Source organism: Chiloscyllium punctatum, chromosome 14 (genome assembly GCF_047496795.1).
Source record: "Chiloscyllium punctatum isolate Juve2018m chromosome 14, sChiPun1.3, whole genome shotgun sequence".
Taxonomy (NCBI): domain Eukaryota; kingdom Metazoa; phylum Chordata; class Chondrichthyes; order Orectolobiformes; family Hemiscylliidae; genus Chiloscyllium; species Chiloscyllium punctatum.
Genome location: NC_092752.1, coordinates 12,773,987 through 12,790,011, shown reverse-complemented (window position 1 = coordinate 12,790,011; position 16,025 = coordinate 12,773,987). Strand labels below are relative to the sequence as shown.

The 16,025-nt window shown below is 43.5% G+C and overlaps 1 protein-coding gene across 1 annotated transcript in view; it reads left to right on the top strand.

Moving 5' to 3' along the window:
• Nucleotides 1–413: 413 nt before the first annotated feature.
• The window catches only part of dkk2 (dickkopf WNT signaling pathway inhibitor 2), a 46,639-nt gene continuing 31,027 nt past the window's right edge, over nt 414–16,025 (top strand). The window contains exon 1 of the mRNA XM_072583904.1: nt 414–762. Within this exon, the coding sequence (XP_072440005.1) occupies nt 562–762 (201 nt within the window). The 5' untranslated portion in view covers nt 414–561. The remainder of the gene's footprint in view (nt 763–16,025) is intronic.

Genomic DNA, 16,025 nt, shown 5'->3' with positions numbered 1-16,025 from the left:
GCAGGGTGCCTGGAGATTCGACCAGGATGAGAGAGAATTAACCCCAGAGGATAAACTCTACAATGTAGTGCTGTCAGTAATGCTCCTGTTGCCCCAGTTCTCAGTAATTGTTCCCGTCTCCTGCTCTCTCTCTCTCTCTCTCTCGAGTCTGTCTGTGGATCTTTGTAGAGGGAGGGAGGGTGTTATTTTGTACTGGGATGTGGAGGAGGGGGGTTAGTGGGGAGGGGAGAGATGCCTGGATGCGAACACCCCCTCCCTCTCTCGGTTTCTGTCATCTCCTGGATTGGGGGGTGTGGGGGGAGGGAATGAGACGGAGGTCTTGTATAAGTAGAGGGGCTGGGAGAAGGAGGGGACACAGACTGAGAAACAGCGAGTGCTTTCCAAGCAAATGCAGTTCAGAGAAATAGCGATTACTTAAAACAGTGGGGAGGGGAAGGGGGGGGGGAGAGACCAGCAGCGCTTCTCCCAGTCTTTAAGAGATTTTAATTTTCTTGTTTAAGCCCTTTTCTTTGTAAAGTCGTTCCTTAGTCATTCCCTCTCTCCCCGCGTGTCCAGTGGAGGATGACTCCTGCCGGCTGTCTGGTTCTCTGGGCTACCTTGCTTATCCTGGGCTCCCCGAGCGTTCACACCGCCAGATCCAAAATCAACTCCATCAAATCTCCGGCGAGTGGGCAAGCAGCCGAGCAGATACCCCCGGTCAACCGGTCTGTCGGCTTGCAGCCCGGCAGCAGGCTGAGTAAGAAGAACCCCATCGCCAACCAGGTGAGTGACAGACTGACACCATCTGCAAAAGCAGCAACTCCCTTCCCTTCTGGGACTCACTGAGATTGGCAAAAAGGAGTTTCCCATGGACTGTCTGCTTTATCCCCAGGACTGAAAACAAAAAAAATGCTGGAAATCACAGATGCTGCCTGACCCGCTGTGATTTCCAGCATTGTTTTTGTTTTCAGTACATATTCCAAGCTCTGTAGTAATTTGCTCCTTTATTAATACCTGCCTGTGATTTCCAGCATTGTTTTTGTTTTCAGTACATATTCCAAGCTCTGTAGTAATTTGCTCCTTTATTAATACCTGCCTGTGATTTCCAGCATTGTTTTTGTTTTCAGTACATATTCCAAGCTCTGTAGTAATTTGCTCCTTTATTAATACCTGCCTGTGATTTCCAGCATTGTTTTTGTTTTCAGTACATATTCCAAGCTCTGTAGTAATTTGCTCCTTTATTAATAGGAGCAGAGTGTCACTGGAGCACACAGGAGATGTTGAACTTGACAATTGTTAGACCTGGGCTGGAGTATTGAGTCCAGTTCTTGGTCATGTTATGGGTAAGGTGTATTGGAGAGAGAGAGTGCAGAAACCATTTGCAAGAAAGGTTCCAGGCATGAGAAACATCAGTGATGAGGATAGATTGAAGAAGCTGGGGACGGTTCTCCCTAGAGAGAAGGTTGAGAGGAGATTCAGAATCATGAGCAGCTGGATAGAATAGATAGGGGGAAGTCACTCCTGATTGTAAAAGGAATGGGAGTGAGAAAGGCATAGATTTAATGTGATGTGCAAATGAACCAAGGGTGATGTGAGAAAATCCTTTTTTTTTCACTCAGCGAGTGGTTAGAATGTGGAATGGCTGCGTGGAAATGTGGTGAAAGCAGGTCCAATTCAAGCACTCCAGGGGGCATTGGATGGGGGTTTTTGTGAACAGAAAAAGTCTGCAGGTGTATGGAGATTTAAAGCAGGAGATTGGCATTGGTTAACAATGTTCATTTGAAGAGCTGGTGCAGGCAGAATGGGCTAAATGGCCTCCATCTGTGCAGACATAATTCTGCAAATCTGTAGCTTGAAGCATCCAGCAGGCTTGGTTACAGTCCTCAGCCTCAGATCCTGAGGGTAGCTGCCCTGGAAGAAGGGCTGATGCCCGAAAGGTCGATTCTCCTGTTCCTTGGATGCTGCCTGACCTGCTGCGCTTTTCCAGCAACACATTTTTCAGCTCTGATCTCCAGCATCTGCAGTCCTCACTTTCTCCACTCTGACCAAGACCAGGAATTGAACTGCCTTCTTTCTTGTTCGGCTTGCGAGGACTTGAATTGTTTTATTTCTGACCATGCACTGTGGACAGGTAAAGAGAATGCCATATTCCCCATTTGACTAGCTTAAACGTGTCATGCTTTAAATTGAGGGAAATCAGCTCCCGGGTTGCTTAAACAGAGATTGTGGATGTTACTAGAATAAGGTCAGTGCACAATAAATATCAGATAAGAATGATTTTGTCCTGTTAGAATATATTCGCAAAAACTATTTTTGCTCCCCACAAATGTGCTGAAAGGTTGCAGGCTTAGAATAGAGAAGAAAAGAACAGAGTGATTTGATGAGCAGATTGAAGATCATGAAGGGATTGTTCAGAGTGGATGGAGTCATAAAAAGAAGACACTCTCCCTTCCATTGTTGAGAAGGTGTAAAACAAATTGAAATTCAACATGGGGAGAACGGACGACAAGGGGACACTGTCATCCAGAAAGGATTAGGGAGTGCCACCAGAATCAAGGACTGAAGCCACCAAGGTGATGAAATTAAGGTTTAACCCAATTTAACTTGTGAAGGACCCCCCTGTTGATGTGAGTGAAGCCTTTGAGATATTTATTCATTTATGAGTGCTATATAAATACCACTTGTTGCTTTGGCCAAAGTAGCAGTGAGGGGGCTGGAGAAATCTCAGTCAAAACCCATGTCAACAGGTAGGATAAGAAACAATGATAGGATAAATTGGTAAAGAAATAGACACCCAAGCTGAAGATTATTGTTAATGGTATCGAGGATAATCACTAATTTGGACTGTTTGGATCAACATTCTGTTTCTAAGCGATTTTAAAATAATTCTCTGTAATAGTGCATGATACAAGCAGTTTGACTTTTTGTGCATCTAGTTTTCTGAATAAACAAAACCCCTTTAAGATTACGGGGAAAGTTTAACATCTGAAAATTGTGCGCATTGTAAGGTTGGAGAATTTTCTATGCCATGCAATGTTACTTCAATTTTAATAATTCTGCTATTAATGGCACATAATGTTACCTGGTATGTGTAGCTTCTTCTTTTGGCAATGTTTATTTTGGTGATTTCTCAGTTTCAGTTGTGGTTTTGTTCGTGAAGTTTTTACCTCTACATCAGAAGATTAAGTCCCCACTATAGAGCTTTGCTCACATAACCTAGGCTGGTACTTCAGAGCTGCAAGATGGTGCTGTTGTGTGGATGAGATGAAAATCCTGCTCTCTCAGTTAGACGTGAATGTTCTGTGACACCATTCAATAAACAATAGGCAAGTCTCCTGTAGCGATCTGACCAATATCTGTCATTCTTCTAACAACTAATTTTATAGTTATTATCAAGTGAGAGCTTGCTGTACACAAATTGACTGCCACATTTCCTACATCATAAGAGGGATGACATTTCAAAATACATCATTGGCTTTGATGCATGTTAAGACATCTTGAGATTGTGAAAGGTACCTTACAAATGTGTGAGCATTTTATTCTTTGAACCATTATTTTGGTTTGTGCAATGTTTTTACATGCAAAGGAGTAATATCATTGCATTTCGATGATAAAAGCTAAAAACTGGAGCAAACATGATAACTGTGAATCCTCTGGAAGATTGGTGAAAATACTGTTAATAATAAGGATTCATGTCTACTTTTCTGTTACTTTATTGAAACTTAGAAATGTAATTTGACTATTATTAAAGGTAAAATTGAACAAATTATTCTCTTAAATATTATGGTTTTGGCATTTGACATTAACAAGCAAACATCAAGCCCATCATCTTCAACTGTCTTTGTTTTATCAATTCAAGTTGAACCTTGATCTTCTGAATCATAGGTTTTAAAAACTGGAATCTCTTGAGGGATGCCTGTGGTGTTTGAGGTCTTCTGGTTTTATCACTACAGTTCTGCAGTTTTTTTACTGTGTTTACTAACGTGCTAGTACACTCACAGAGACCATGCTTCTGTGTTCTTTCGGATGGGTTAATACTGAATTTCAGATGTTAGTGCTGGGGTGGGTCAGGAGCGAAGCAATGTTTGTGGTGTGTGGAATCATGGGAAATTTGCCAACTTTCTTTCTGGGAAGAATTTGAAGATCACTGCCCTAGACACATGGCAAGCAGCAGATTACCACCCAAGCAGCGATGATGAAATGTACCCCTAGGTGTCAGCTCTGATTCAGTTGGTAGCACACTTGCCTAGGATGCTAGTATACTTGTTTCGATATGTGAGGAATTAAAATGAGTAATCTTACAAATATTCTTCGGGAGGTAAGTGGAAAACCACTGATGCAATGAGGCCACATATTCTTTGTTGAATTACACAAAATGAAACAATTTGTATTTACAAACCATCTTTCTCAATCTACAATGAAGTAACTTTTAAAATGTCACTTTTGCAATCTAGGAAGCATAAAGGTCAACTATCACACAGTAATGTTCCATAAACAGCACTTAAATAAAGGTCCAAATAATCTTTTTAGGGTGTTGAGGGATGTAAATTGGCAAGAACACCAGGGAGAGCTCCTGTGTTCTTCCTCAAGTCTACAGGGAGACACTGAACAGGCTGGGACTGTTTTCCCTGGAGCGTCGAAGGCTGAGGGGTGACCTTACAGAGGTTTACAAAATTATGAGGGGCATGGATAGGATAAATTGGCAAAGTCTTTTCCCTGGGGTCGAGGAGTCCAGAACTAGAGGGCATAGGTTTAGGGTGAGAGGGGAAGATATAAAAGAGACCTAAAGGGCAACTTTTTCACTCAGAGGGTGGTACGTGTATGGAATGAGCTGCCATAGGAAGTGGTGGAGGCTGGTACAATGACAACATTTAAGAGGCATTTGGATAGGTATATGAATAGGAAGGGTTTGGAGGGATATGGGCCAGGTGCTAGCAGGTGGAACTAGATTGGGATATCTGGTCGGCATGGACGGGTTGGACCGAAGGGTCTGTTTCCATGCTGTACATCTCTATGACTCTATGACTCTAAGTTATGCCATGGGATCTTTACATTCATCTGAAAGGGCTGAGAAGCCCTTGCTTTAACACCTCACCTGAAAGATGTCACCTCTGACAATGCAGAACCAATTAGTATTGTGAGGAATATCCTGTATTAAATGTTCATGATTCTAGACTGGAACTTGAGCTGACAGTCTTCCTGCCCAGAGGCATGAGTACTACCCAGAGGCAGGACTGACAATTACTGTCAAAAATACAATCTGGAAGTGGATTGATGACTTACATTGAGCACTGTTGTGTGAACCCACATCAGAAGGTGTTAATGTGCATTAAAATCTTAGTTGATTGGAATGAAGTTCACAAATCAAAGGTAACAGCAAATCTGCTATCTTAAAGGCCCATGCATCATTGTGTTTTAAAGAGGAGCTTAACTCTCTCTTCTTAGTAAAGGAGAGAGCAGTTAAGTCAGAAAGTGCACCATATCACTATGATATCAAGTGTAACTAGCACACTGACTTCATCACTAATCCCTTGAGCACAAAGAATCATCTCTTTGCTTTAGAGACTGGTAAAATATTGCGTACAGTATCTCAAGTACAACAAACTGGTGTTGCCAAGGTCTAAAACAGTTTTCACTGTCAGAGACAGACAATTGGTTAAGGATAAACACTTTGCAAATGTGGGGTGAGGAGGCCTTATAGCTGGAATGGATATCGAAACAAACATCGAGAATGCTGGAGAAATTCACAAATCTGACAACATCTGTGGAGGGAAAGTGATCTTTCTTCAGAAGAACATCCTTCTGTTCTGATGAAAGGTCACACTGGACCTTAACTCTGATTTCTCTTCACTGGTGCTTCCAGACCTTTTCCAGCAATTTCTTTTTTGTTAATGTGCTGAGGACCCATGTTCAAATCCTGTTAAGGCATGGTAGGAATTTGAATTCAATTTTTAAAAACTTGGAATTAACAATATACTGATGACCATGAATTAATTGTTGGGAGAATCCCATTTTGTTCACTAATGCTCTTTCAGGGAAGGAAATCTGCCATCCTTCCCTGGTTTGACTTCAGAGCGACAGCAACATGATTGATTCTCTACTGCCTGGTCTGAAATACCCTGAAATGGTATCTATTGATACAAAGTCTCAACAAAGAAATGAAGCCAGATGGAGTATCAACATGGGCACTAGAAAAAACAATGGCAGAAATGGCCTGGTTGACCCTGCCAAGTCTACCTTACTAACATCTGGAGGCTAGTGCCAAAATTGGGAGAACTGTCTCACTGACTAGTCAAGCAACAGCTTGACATAGCCATATGCACGAAATCACACCTTACAGATGATGTCCCAGACACTGCCATCACCATCCCTGGATATGTTCTGGGTTCCGCTGGCAGGACAGACCTGGCAGAGGTAGAACACCATAGTACGATACCAGTTAGGAGGGATTTGCCCTGGAAGTCCTCAACATTGACTCCAGACCTCATGAAATCTCATGGCTTCAAGTTAAACATGGGCAAGGGAATTGTTTCCTCAGGTGATCAATGAGTACTTCTCCATGTTGAACAACACTTGGAGGAAGCACTGAGGGTGGCAAGGGCATATAATGTATTCTGGGTGGGTGGATTTCAATGTCCACCACCAAGAGTGGCTGGGCAGCACCACTGATCGAGTTGGTTGGGTTCTAAAGGACGTAGCTGCTAGACTGGGTTTACAGCAGATGATGAGGGAACCAATAAGAGGGAAAAACATACTTGCCTTGTTCTCACCCAATCTGCCAGCTGCAGATGCATCTGTCCATGACAGTATCGGTAAAACTGACTACCTCACAGCCCTTGTGGAGACAAAGTCCCGCCTTCATATTAAGAATACCTCCATTTTGTTGTGTGCCACTATCACCGTACGAAATGGGATGACTTTGAACAGGTCTAGCAACTCAACCCTAGGTATCCATGAGGCACTGTGGGCTATCAACTGCAGCACAATTGTACTCCAGCGCAATCCACAATCTCATAGCCCGGCATATCCCCCATACAACCATTACCATCAAGCCAGGGGATCAACCCTGGTTCAATGCAGTGTGCAGGAGGGCATGCCAGGAGCAGCATCAGGCATACCTGAAAATGAGGTGTCAAACTGATGAAGCTATTAGATTAGATTACTTACAGTGTGGAAACAGGCCCTTCGGCCCAACAAAGTCCACACCGACCCGCCAAAGCGCAACCCACCCAGACCCATTCCCCTACATTTACCCCTGCACCTAACACTATGGGCAATTTAGCAAGGCCAATTCACCTAACCTGCACATTTTTGGACTGTGGGAGGAAACCGGAGCACCCGGAGGAAACCCACGCAGACACGGGGAGAATGTGCAAACTCCACACAGTCAGTCGCCTGAGGCAGGAATTGAACCCGGGTCTCTGGCGCTGTGAGGCAACAGTGCTAACCACTGTGCCACCATGCTGCCCACAAACAGGACTACTCAGAGGCCAAACAGTTAAGCAGCATATCAGAGATAGATCCCAAGTAATGATCCCCCAACCACTATCTCATTCGCAGCAATCTTCAGTCAGAAGTGTGAAGTGGATGATCCATCTCCCCCTCCTCCAGTGGTCCCCAGCATCACAAATTCCAGTCTTCAGTCAATTCAATTCACTCCATCTGATACTGGGAAACATTTGGAGTCACTGGATTTTGCAAAGACGATAGGCCCTGACAACATGCCAGCATTAGTGCTGAAGGATTGTGCTCCAAAATTTGCCGCCCCACTAGCCAAGCTGTTCCAATACAGTTACAACACTGGTATCTACCCAACACTATGGGAAATTGCCCCAATATGTCCCGTACACAAAAAGCAGGACAAATCCAACCCAGTCAATTACCGCCCATCGGTCTCCTCTCAATCATCAGTAGAGTGATGGAAGGTATCATCAACGATATTATCAAGCAGCACCTGCTCAGCAATTACCTGCTCAGTGACGTCCAGTTTGGGTTCCCCCAGGGCCACTCAGCTCCTGACCCCATTACAGCCTTGGTTCAAACATGGACAAAAGAGCTGAATTCCAGAGGTGAGGTGAGAGTGACAGCCCTTGACAATCCACCGAGTATGGCATCAAGGAGCCCGAACAAAACTGGAATCAATAGGTATCAGGTAGCAAACTCTCCTCTGGCTGGAGTCATACCCTACACATTGGAAGATGGTTGTGGTTGTTGGAAGTCAGTCATCTCAGCCCCAGGACATCACTGCTGGAGTTCCTCAAGAGGGTGGGCAAAGAAGTGGCAGATGGAATACAACATGGACAAGTGTGAGGTCATGAACTTTGGTCGGAAGAATAGAGACAGTGATTATTTTTTAAATGGGGAGAAAATTCAGAAGTCTGCAGTGCAAAGAGACTTGGAAGTTCTAGACGAGGATTCTCTCAAGGTAAACTTGCAGGTTGTGTCAGTAGTTAGTAAGGAAAATTAATGATGGCATTTACTTTGAGAGGACTTGAATATAAAACCAGGGATATACTTCTGAGGCTCTATAAGGATCTGGTCAGACCACATTTGGAGTATTGTGTGCGGTTTTGGGCCCCATATCTCAGGAAAATTGTACTGGCCCTGGAGCATGTTCAGAGAACGTTCATGAGAATGGTCCCAGGAATGAACAGTTTATTAGATGAGGAATGTTTGAGGAATCTGGGTCTATACTCAATGGAGTTTAGAAGGGTGAGGGGCATCTAATTGAAGCATACAGAATACTGAATGGCCTGGACAGAGTGGATGCTGGGAAGATGTTTCCATTGGTACGAGAGACCAGGCCCCGAGTGCACAGCCTTAGAGTAAAGAGAAGACCTTTTAGAACAGAGATAAGGAGAAACTTCTTCAGCCAGAGAGTGGGGAATCTATGGAATTCACTGGCACAGAAGGCTGTGGAGGCCAGGTTATTGAGGATATTTAAGATTGAGATAAATAGGCTCTTGATTGTCAGGGAGATCAGGGGTTATGGAAAGAAAGCAGGAGAATAGGGATAAGAAACTTATCAGTCATGATTGAATGGTGGAGCAGACTTGATGGGCTGAATGGCCTAATTTCTGCTTCTATGTCGTATGGTCCTATGGTCTTATGGTTTATGAACCATCTTCAGCTGTTTAATCAATGACTTCCCCTTCATCCCAAGGTCAGAAGTGGGAATGTTCACTGATGATTGTGGAATATTCAGCACCATTCTTGAGTTGTCACGTTGAAATGCAACGAAATCTGGACAATATCCAGGCTTGGGCTGTAACACTGGTGCCACACAAATGCTAGGCTAAGACTATTTCCAATAAGAGACAAATATAACTATCTCCCCTTGACATTCAATGGTATTACCATCACTGAATCTCCCTCTATCAACAGTCTTGGGGTTACCATTGGCCAGAAATTCACCAGGACTCCCCACATAAACACAAAGACAGGTCACAGGTCAGAGGTTAGGAATGCTGCAGCAAGTAACTCCCCTCCTGACTCCCCGAGTCTGTCCACCATCTGCAAGGCAAAAGTCAGGAGTGTGATGGAATATTCCCCACTTGCCTGGATGGGGCAGCTCCAACAACACTCAAGAAGCTTGACACCATCCAGGACAAGTGGTCCACTTGATTGGCACCACATCCACAAGCATCTACTCCCTCCACCAGCAGCACTCAGTCACAGCAGTGTGAACTATCTACAAGATGCACTCCAAAAATTCATTGAAGATCCTTCAACAGCATCTTCCAAATTCATGACCACTTCTATCTAGAAGGACAGGGCAGTAGATACATGGAAATACCACCACCTGCAAGTTCCCCTCCAAGCCCCTGACTTTGGAACGTATTAATCACCATTTCTTAAGAGCTGCTGGGTCTAAATCCTGGAATTCCCTCTCTAAGAGCATTGTGGGTCAACCTACAGTCCTTGGATGGTAGCGGTTCCTGAAAACAGCTCACCATCACCTTCTCAAGGGGGACTGGAGTTGGACAATAAACGCTAGCCAAGCCTGCAACACTCTTAGGAGTGAACATTTGCAGCACAGCAGCCTCCCTACATTAAGAGATTCTGGTGGAGGATTCTGACCATGAATAAGCTTCATTTTCATTCCATAACACTATCCCACCCACATGCACACACACCTCTCAACCACTGAAAACAATCTGCCCCATTCCTTCATCATAATTAACTTTTCTGCCCACCACTTTTTAATCTCCCTGTTTTAGTGAAAACAGCCCTGGTGTTCCAAGCCTTTCATTATAGTTCCATATGGACCATATGGAAGGGAATCTGCTGAGTGCAGAATTTGTCTAACATATACCAATGATTGAAAAGCAAGTGGGTCAAATTAACACTGTCAGATCAATCTGATGTTAGACCACATACACAGGTCAAATGTTCTCTGCCCAAGTTTGAAGTATCTCATCCTTTTGTTTCTTTCAAACATCCCAGTTTCACTTTGCTGCATAATATTTATGTTGCTCAGTTCAACACACTAGATAATTTACTTAGATTACTTACAGTGTGGAAACAGGCCCTTCGGCCCGACAAGTCAGCAACCCACCCAGACTCATTCCCCTATATTTACACCTTCACCTAACACTACAGGCAATTTAGCATGGCCAATTCACCTAACCTGCACATTTTTGGATTGTGGGAGGGAACCGGAGCAAACCCACACAGACACAGGGAGAATGTGCAAACTCCACACAAACAATTGCCTGAGGTGGGAATTGAACCCAGGTCTCTGGTGCTGTGAGGCAGCAGTGCTAACCACTGTGCCACCGTGCTGCCCACATCCTGTTATGTTGAATTGGCAGGAGCTGCCTGTGCCACCCTTGAATCTCATCATAAACAAATGATTGTTCAAAAAGGAACATTTGTGCAAATCTTCTTTTGCGTGGTCAGAAGGCCTGGCTCTGATGTGATCGTGGTGTGGTCCAGTGGGAGATGAATGCTGCACTGGAATCTTGCTTTCTATAGTTGTGTGAAAAGTTGGGATAGAGAGGAAAGAGACTTATTGGGAAAAAGCCATGACAGGATTGAAAAGGTGGCGTGAATGGGACGGAATGGCAGACAATCAAATGTAGGAAGAGATCAGTCAATCGATGGGAAGCTGGAAGAGCACAGCTGATCAGACAGCGTCTGACGAGCAGGAAGGTCAGTGTTTCAGGCTTAAACCCTTCATCAGGACTAACGAAGGATTTCGGCCCAAGATGTTGACTTTCCTACTCATGGCATGCTGCCTGACCGGCTGTGCTGTTTTAGCTTCACATCAATCGACTCCGGCTTCCAGCATCCGCGGTCCTTACTGTTTCATAGTAGGAAGAGATCGACTTGGGAGGGAGTCATTTCGTAAACAGAAGTGGAGTGAATAAACAGTCAATAGCATCTGCGATTGACTAGGTTCCAAAGGATAACTAATAGCAAACTAATAACTGTGCTATAAACAGTGATGAGCCAGAGAAAATGATATTAAAATGTCTTGTTTCACTTTCTGTGCAAAATAAATGAGACAGGAGGAGACAGGCAGGGAATCAAATGTGACTAAAGGCAATGTTCTTAAAAACTGAAAGTAATATGAGATAATGAGGGAGGTTTAAACATCTAAAAGCCATGCACTTTCAACATTGCCTGGAGTGGGTGTAAAGGTAGGGGATGCTTATCAGTCAGAACATTATCTGTGATCTTTTATTTCTTGAGCAGGAGTTAGAAGGCAGCGTGTTTACATGGGGAAGTATTCCCAAGTTTGATCAGTGTTCCCCTATTCTACGCCCTTCCGTTCCACCCCCGCACAATGCAGTCACAAAGCTGCCAATTCAGTTCAGTCCTGTCACCTCGAGGGATTGATGGGTTTCAACTCCTGGTCACCAGCAACAACCTTGCTCCCTTGTATCTTGCACAGGATCAGACTTGTACCAGACAGTTTACCATGCTGGTGTTTATGTGCTATTATACATGGCTCTCCACACAGCTTGCAAACATATTACTTTTCACTTGCATGAGGATGAGTGCTGTAGATATTTTCTGCATCGTCTATATTCAGAGATGTTGTTAGACGCCTCAGGAGCAGGTCGGCCTTGGGCCCAGACCTCCTCGCCCAGAGGCAGGGGCACAAACACTGCCCCACAAAGGCTCGAAGATGAGCAGGTTTCCAAACTGAATCAGGTGTGGGATTTCAGTATGCAAAACGTGGGCGGCACGGTGGTTAGCACTGCTGCCTCACAGCGCCAGAGACCTGGGTTCAATTCCCACCTCGGGCAACTGTCTGTGTGGAGTTTGCACATTCTCCCCGTGTCTGCGTGGGTTTCCTCCAGTTTCTTCCCACAGTCCAAAAATGTGCAGGTTAGGTGAACTGGCCATGCTCAATTACCCATAGTGTTAGGTGTAGAGGAATGGGTCTGGGTGGGTTGCTCTATGGAGGGTTGGTGTGGACTTGTTGGGCCAAAGGGCCTGTTTCCACTCTATAAGTAATCTAATCTAAAACCATGTACTCACATTTTCCAGCAATTCCTACCCTTTCCCATGGCACAATTCACAGATGTACTGACTAGCCTCTCTCCCTTCCCAATTCGACTCTTAAATTAGGGTTGTAGTTATTCAACTGCTTGGGGTGTTATTGCAACCCCCATTCATATCTGGTGTCCACCTTCTTTCAACATTTTTGGAATTTTTGCTGTAGCAATCAGGCAGATTTTATCCTTTTTGCATAAGCAATTAAGCCAATTATAGGCTCCACTACTTCCACTTCAGCAGAAATCAGCTGCCCCAGTGAAGACTAAGGACTGAAGTCGAGATTTCCCTGGCCTTATGTGGCTTTATATGGCTGTTCCTTACTGGATGCATTCCCCAGGCACTAAGGGGAGCTGAGAAGTTTCATGATAAAATGTTTTTTTTCCATATTAATGGGATGCGGGCATTACTGGCATTGTCAACGTTTGTTGCCGATCCCTAACTGCTTTTGAGGAGGTGCACTGCTTTCCTGAACAGGATGTGGAAGTGCCAGTATTGGACTGGGGTGGACAAAGTTAAAAATCACACAGCATCAGGTTTGTTAGTGGGCGGCACGGCGGCACGGTGGCACAGTGGTTAGTACTGCTGCCTCACAGCGCCAGAGACCCGGGTTCAATTCCCGCCTCAGGTGACTGACTGTGTGGAGTTTGCACGTTCTCCCCGTGTCTGCGTGGGTTTGCTCCAGGTGCTCCAGTTTCCTCCCACAATCCAAAAATGTGCAGGTCAGGTGAATTGGCCATGCTAAATTGCCCGTAGTGTTAGGTAAAAGGGGTAAATGTACAGGAATGGGTGGGTTACACTTTGGCGGGTCGGTGTGGACTTGTTGGGCCGAAGGGCCTGTTTCCACACTGTAAGTAATCTAATCTAATCTATAAGCTTTCAGAGTGCTGCTCTTTCAGGTAGCTAGCCAGTCTGTGGTGGGGTGAGTCTGCCTACAGTGCTATTAGGAAGGAAGCTCCTGGAGTTTGACCCAACGACAGTGAAGGAACAGGGATTTCATTCGAAATTAGGATGGTGTGTGCACCTATCAACAGCAATACTGGATATCGCTAGCCTTCTAGTTGGTAGATGTTGCCGGTTCCAAAGAAGCTGTCAGAAAAAGCTTTTGGTTACTGAGTGCAACATTTAAATTGAACACCCCACAGTCCTTATGCATCAGTGATGAGGAGATTTATTGTTAAAGGTGGTGGGTGGAGTACCAATCATCTGCTTGGTGTTCAGTTCCTTAAGTGTTGTTGGAGCTGGATCATTTCAGAGTGTAGATATAAGGTTGGTTTGATTTAATTTTTATTGTCACATGTATCTTGTCACAAAAACCAGTGAAAAATGTTGTATAGTGCGGCCACTCTCTGGCACCACTCTTAAACTACACAGAAATAAACCAAAACATAGAATATAAAGGCAGAAAAATGAAGAAATAGAGAAAGATAGGTGTTGGCGAGACAGAAGGGAGTTACTCAATTCCTTACCTCATGCAGTTCAGAGAGGCATAAGATCAGTGCGTCAATGAATAAACTAGAGAAACTGTGGAGCAGAGATGTTTAGAAGATGTAATAGAGGTGTTTAAAATCGTAGAAGTGTTTAGATGTACAGAGTGCTTACAATAAGAGTCAATAACCAGAGGACACTGATTTAAAATGTCTAACAAAATTCATACACAGAACCATGTTGGCAGCATGCTTGTCTGGTGCTGGGCAGTGACATTATGCTGCAAGTGTATGTGTATGTGCTCATTACTCCGCCTGGTGGTGGCATTTACAATAGGTGCAGCCTGTACAATGAGGTTTTACCTCCTTTATGGTCATTGGTAAGGCCAATATTTGTGCCCATCCCGATTGAAATGTGTGCCTTTGCTAGACCCTTTCAAAGTGCAGTTAAGAATCAACCACATTTCTTTGTGTTTGGAGTCACATGTGGACCAGACCAGGTGAAGATGGCAGATTTCCCTCACGAAAAGATATCAATAAGCCAAAAGAGCTTTTAAAAACAGTTGATGATAGTTACATGGCTACCATTACTAAGTACAGTTTTTAATTCTATATTTGATGAAAACTCCATCAGATGCCATTGGAATCCATTTACTCTTGGTCTTTGAATTACCAGTCTTTTGACATTACCACTGCATCAACGTCCCCCCATAGTCATAGAAGCCTACAGCACAGCAAAGGGCCCTTTGGCCCATTGAGACTGAGCCAGTCAAAAACAAGAACCTAACTACGTGACTCCTGTTTACCAACACTTGGACCATAAACTTGAATGCCTTCGCATTGCAAGTGCACATCTAAATACTTCATAACTGTTGTGAGGGCTTATGCCTCAACACCCAGACAGGCTGTGACTCCTTGATTCCCACAACTACTGGGTAGAAAGAATATTTTCTCACATTCTCTGTAAACCTCCTGCCTCTTAGCTTAAATCTGCCCAGTCCTCATTCATCCCTCCATCCAGGGGAAAATTGCTCCCTTCACCCAGGGCAAAGTCTTTTCCTGTCCACCCTATCTAATTTTATACATTAGAATTAGAATTAGCACCCCTACAGTGTGGGAACAGGCCTCTCGGCCCAGTAAGTCCACACTGACCCACCGAAGAGTATCCGACCCAAGCCCACTCCCCTACATGTAACCCCTGACTAATGCACCCAACCTACACAACCTGGAATATTTTGGACAATTTAGCATGGCCAATTCATCTAACATGCACATCTTCAGATCTTGATCATGTTAGTGATCAGTTAGAAGCTGGAATGCATTGCACGATAGGACAGTAGCTTTCAAAGTGGAATTGGATGAACATTGAAGGGAAGAGAGATGGGTGCTAAGGTGGAGAAGCGCATTTCTAGCATAGCTATGGTCACTCCTTTAAATAGGGAGGGGGAACAAGAATGATAATTTGGAGATGGTTGATGTCTGTCTTCAGATGGCAGAGAAATATATCATATCATATATCACATCATATCATATCATAACATATATCACATCATATCATTTCATATATCACATCATATCATATCATATATCGCATCATACCATATCATATCACATCACATCATATCATATATCACATCATAACCAATATCACATCATATCATATATCACATCATACCATATAATATCATATCATATATCACATTATATCATATCACATCATACCATTATCATATATCACATCATATCATATCATATATCACATCATACCATATCATATCACATCATATCATTTCATATATCACATCATGTCATATATTACATCATACCATATCATATTGTATATTACATCATATTGTATCATATATCACATCATACCATATCATATCGTATATCACATCATATCATATATCACATCATATCATATATCACATCATATCATATCATTTCATATCATATCCTGGCTGTCCACTATCATTATTGAAATTACAGCTATTATTATGCAAACTTGCATCTGTTTCATATTGTCTATTGGGTTTTCAAGAAATAAACTAACTTTTATGCAATGAGTATTGATGTAAAACAATTGTAATGGGATTATACCTGTAACAGATA